The 2428-nt window shown below is 34.6% G+C and overlaps 1 protein-coding gene across 1 annotated transcript; it reads left to right on the top strand.

Moving 5' to 3' along the window:
- The first annotated feature begins 219 nt into the window (after positions 1–219).
- LOC134266849 (uncharacterized) lies at positions 220–1299 on the top strand. Its single transcript, XM_062749060.1, has one exon. The coding sequence runs from the start codon at positions 225–227 to the stop codon at positions 1173–1175; it is 951 nt and encodes a 316-aa protein (XP_062605044.1). The 5' UTR covers positions 220–224; the 3' UTR covers positions 1176–1299.
- The last annotated feature ends 1129 nt before the right edge of the window (positions 1300–2428 follow it).

The following is a 2428-nucleotide window of genomic DNA, read 5'->3' on the forward strand; positions in this document are numbered from 1 at the left end:
TTTCATGAGGAATACCAAAATTATTGTACTATATCAAAGGCAGCATTTAATTGAAACGCTTTCATGATTTGCATGTATTTATATTCATTTTAAACTGTTTTAGAAAAAAATGTAAACAGTAGCAGATCTGTATGTAAAAGTTAATTATGTCAGGCTTTTTTAAAAGAAATAATCATCTTCCAAAAAATTACAAATAAATACTTTGTATTTTAGATAAGGCCACCATGCAGAAAATAAGTATTTTTCTGTTGGTTTCGGCTTCCTATTTTTCGTCAACTATTCTTGGACAGAACTTTTTTGGTTCAGAAAACACAATAGGAGATGTGCTAGGGCGTCAACTAAGTGAAGGGAGCGCAGTTACGCCCACTGCAACTGTTTTGCCCGCAACCCAAACCGTGCAAAATCCTCTAGGTAGGGTACAATCTACAAGCAATGTATTTTCGCCTTTAGGAAGAAATGGACTTTGGACCTACGATCCATATCGATTCTCATCTTGGAATCCGAGGTTTGGTGGACTTTATGATAATGATTATGATGATTATTTTGACAATAGGTTTAATAGATTCTCAAACAGATACTCCGGACGTGGACTTCGACGTTATCTACGAAATTTGAGAAGGAGGTCAAACCGATTTGATTCTGATGAATCCGGAGAGAGAAGGAATTCTTGGACAAATTTATACAGGTCTATGAATAGAAGAAGAAGACGATTTGGCTCAAATTCAGATAGCAGCAACGAATCCGGTGAAAGACGTTGGGGGATCTACAATAGATATAATCGTCGCGGAAGATTCGGTAGCGATTCTAATGAAAGGTGGGGCTCAGGAGAAAGAAGACGAGGAATTTTCAATCGATCTTATTTCGGACGACGATGGAGAGACAGTTCAGAGGAGAATTCTGGGGAAAGATTCAGATCTCCATATTATCCATATAGGTATCGAAGACGCGGTTCCGGTTCCAACGAACGATTTGGAAGATGGTCTAGATACAGGAATCCGTATTACAGAGATGATTCGGATGAAAGGGATGGGCTGTACAGGAATAGATTCAGAAATTATCGAAATGTCATTTCTAGACTGAACTCGCGTAATTCATTTAATTCTCCATATTACAGAAGGTATAATCCTAACAGACTGTCCTTATTTGGGGGCAACTGGAACAGGTACCGGTGGTAATTCTGTTTAACATTTCCTGCCTGATTTTGGGCATTTTCATGAAACACTGTGTAATTCACAATTCATAATTTTTAGAAACGATGTAATCTAAATTTTTGAAGAAAATGTGATTTTAGCTTGAATAAAAATTTTAGACACAATTCTCTCTCTCTCTCTTTGGGGGATGGGGGTTTGGAGGAGTGTGGGAGGGTGCTACCTGGTATCTTGAAGCAAAATAAATCAAGCCAATAAAGTAATCTTAAGAATTTTTTTTAAAAACCTCTTAATCATTATAAACTATGAGAAACCCCAAACATCGTCAAAATCCTTTCCAATTGATTCTTTTGATTAATTCCATCTGATGATCAAATATACTTTTTGGTGACATTCATTGTTTTATTTAAAAATAAAATACGTCTATTTGTCAAATACTATGGGCCTTTTGTTTGTTTGTATTTGTGTGTCGAGGTTGCAGGTTAGAGGGTGAAGGATGTTGGTCAACATGAAAAGCTTATTTTGCTCGAAATCTAATTAAAACTTTGGAACCTCCTGAGGCTTGTACAACAATGCAAGCGCTTGAAAATATATCTGTTGGAGGTATAAGGAATTTTTTCGAGAACTCGCGAACGTTCGCTCTTTTGAACAGGCATCTAGCGTCGCAGTTTTATTCCCAATTCAGTCAAATCTGTGTTTTCTGTTTTTAAGGCTACTTACTCCTTATCATAAGATTCACACAACAAAATGAGTATAAGTAGAAAGAAACATTTATCTAAATAGTAATTTACGTAATATATTATAACGTAATATAACGAAATAAAAAAGAGGTATATTTTCTCTGAAAATCGTGCTTTTTTTCACACAACTACTCTGTAGTTGTCTTGTATATACATACATATTACTTCCTGGTTTAAAATATTCATTACATTTTTGGAGACCAAATTTCCATCCAATGTATTAGAATCTAGTAATGTAACAGTTGTTACAAGTGAAAATAAATTCATTTGTTGTTTTTCAATGAAGTAGAACTAACTAAATGTATTTTCGTGAGCTTTTCGTCAAGTTTTTTTTTTACCTAATATGAATTATAAATCGGTGCATGATTTTTTTTGTCCTGCGTTGCTTTGCTATGCATTGCTTTGATTAATCTCATTGAACGCGATATTAAAGACTAAAGCAAATATAAACTAGTCAAAAACATAATCCAAGTCTACATACAATGTAAATACATGTACGAGGGTTGTCCCAGAAAAACGTAAACTTTCTGAATATGTCAA

This window comes from Saccostrea cucullata, unplaced genomic scaffold, assembly GCF_032062105.1.
Source record: "Saccostrea cucullata isolate Sc308-1 unplaced genomic scaffold, CSIRO_AGI_Scuc_v1 ctg397, whole genome shotgun sequence".
Classification (NCBI taxonomy): Eukaryota; Metazoa; Mollusca; class Bivalvia; order Ostreida; family Ostreidae; genus Saccostrea; species Saccostrea cuccullata.

What these genes read in the sequence shown, in the direction of transcription:
- LOC134266849 (XM_062749060.1), top strand. Translation starts at nt 225, where the DNA reads ATGCAGAAAATAAGTATTTTTCTGTTGGTTTCGGCTTCCTATTTTTCG.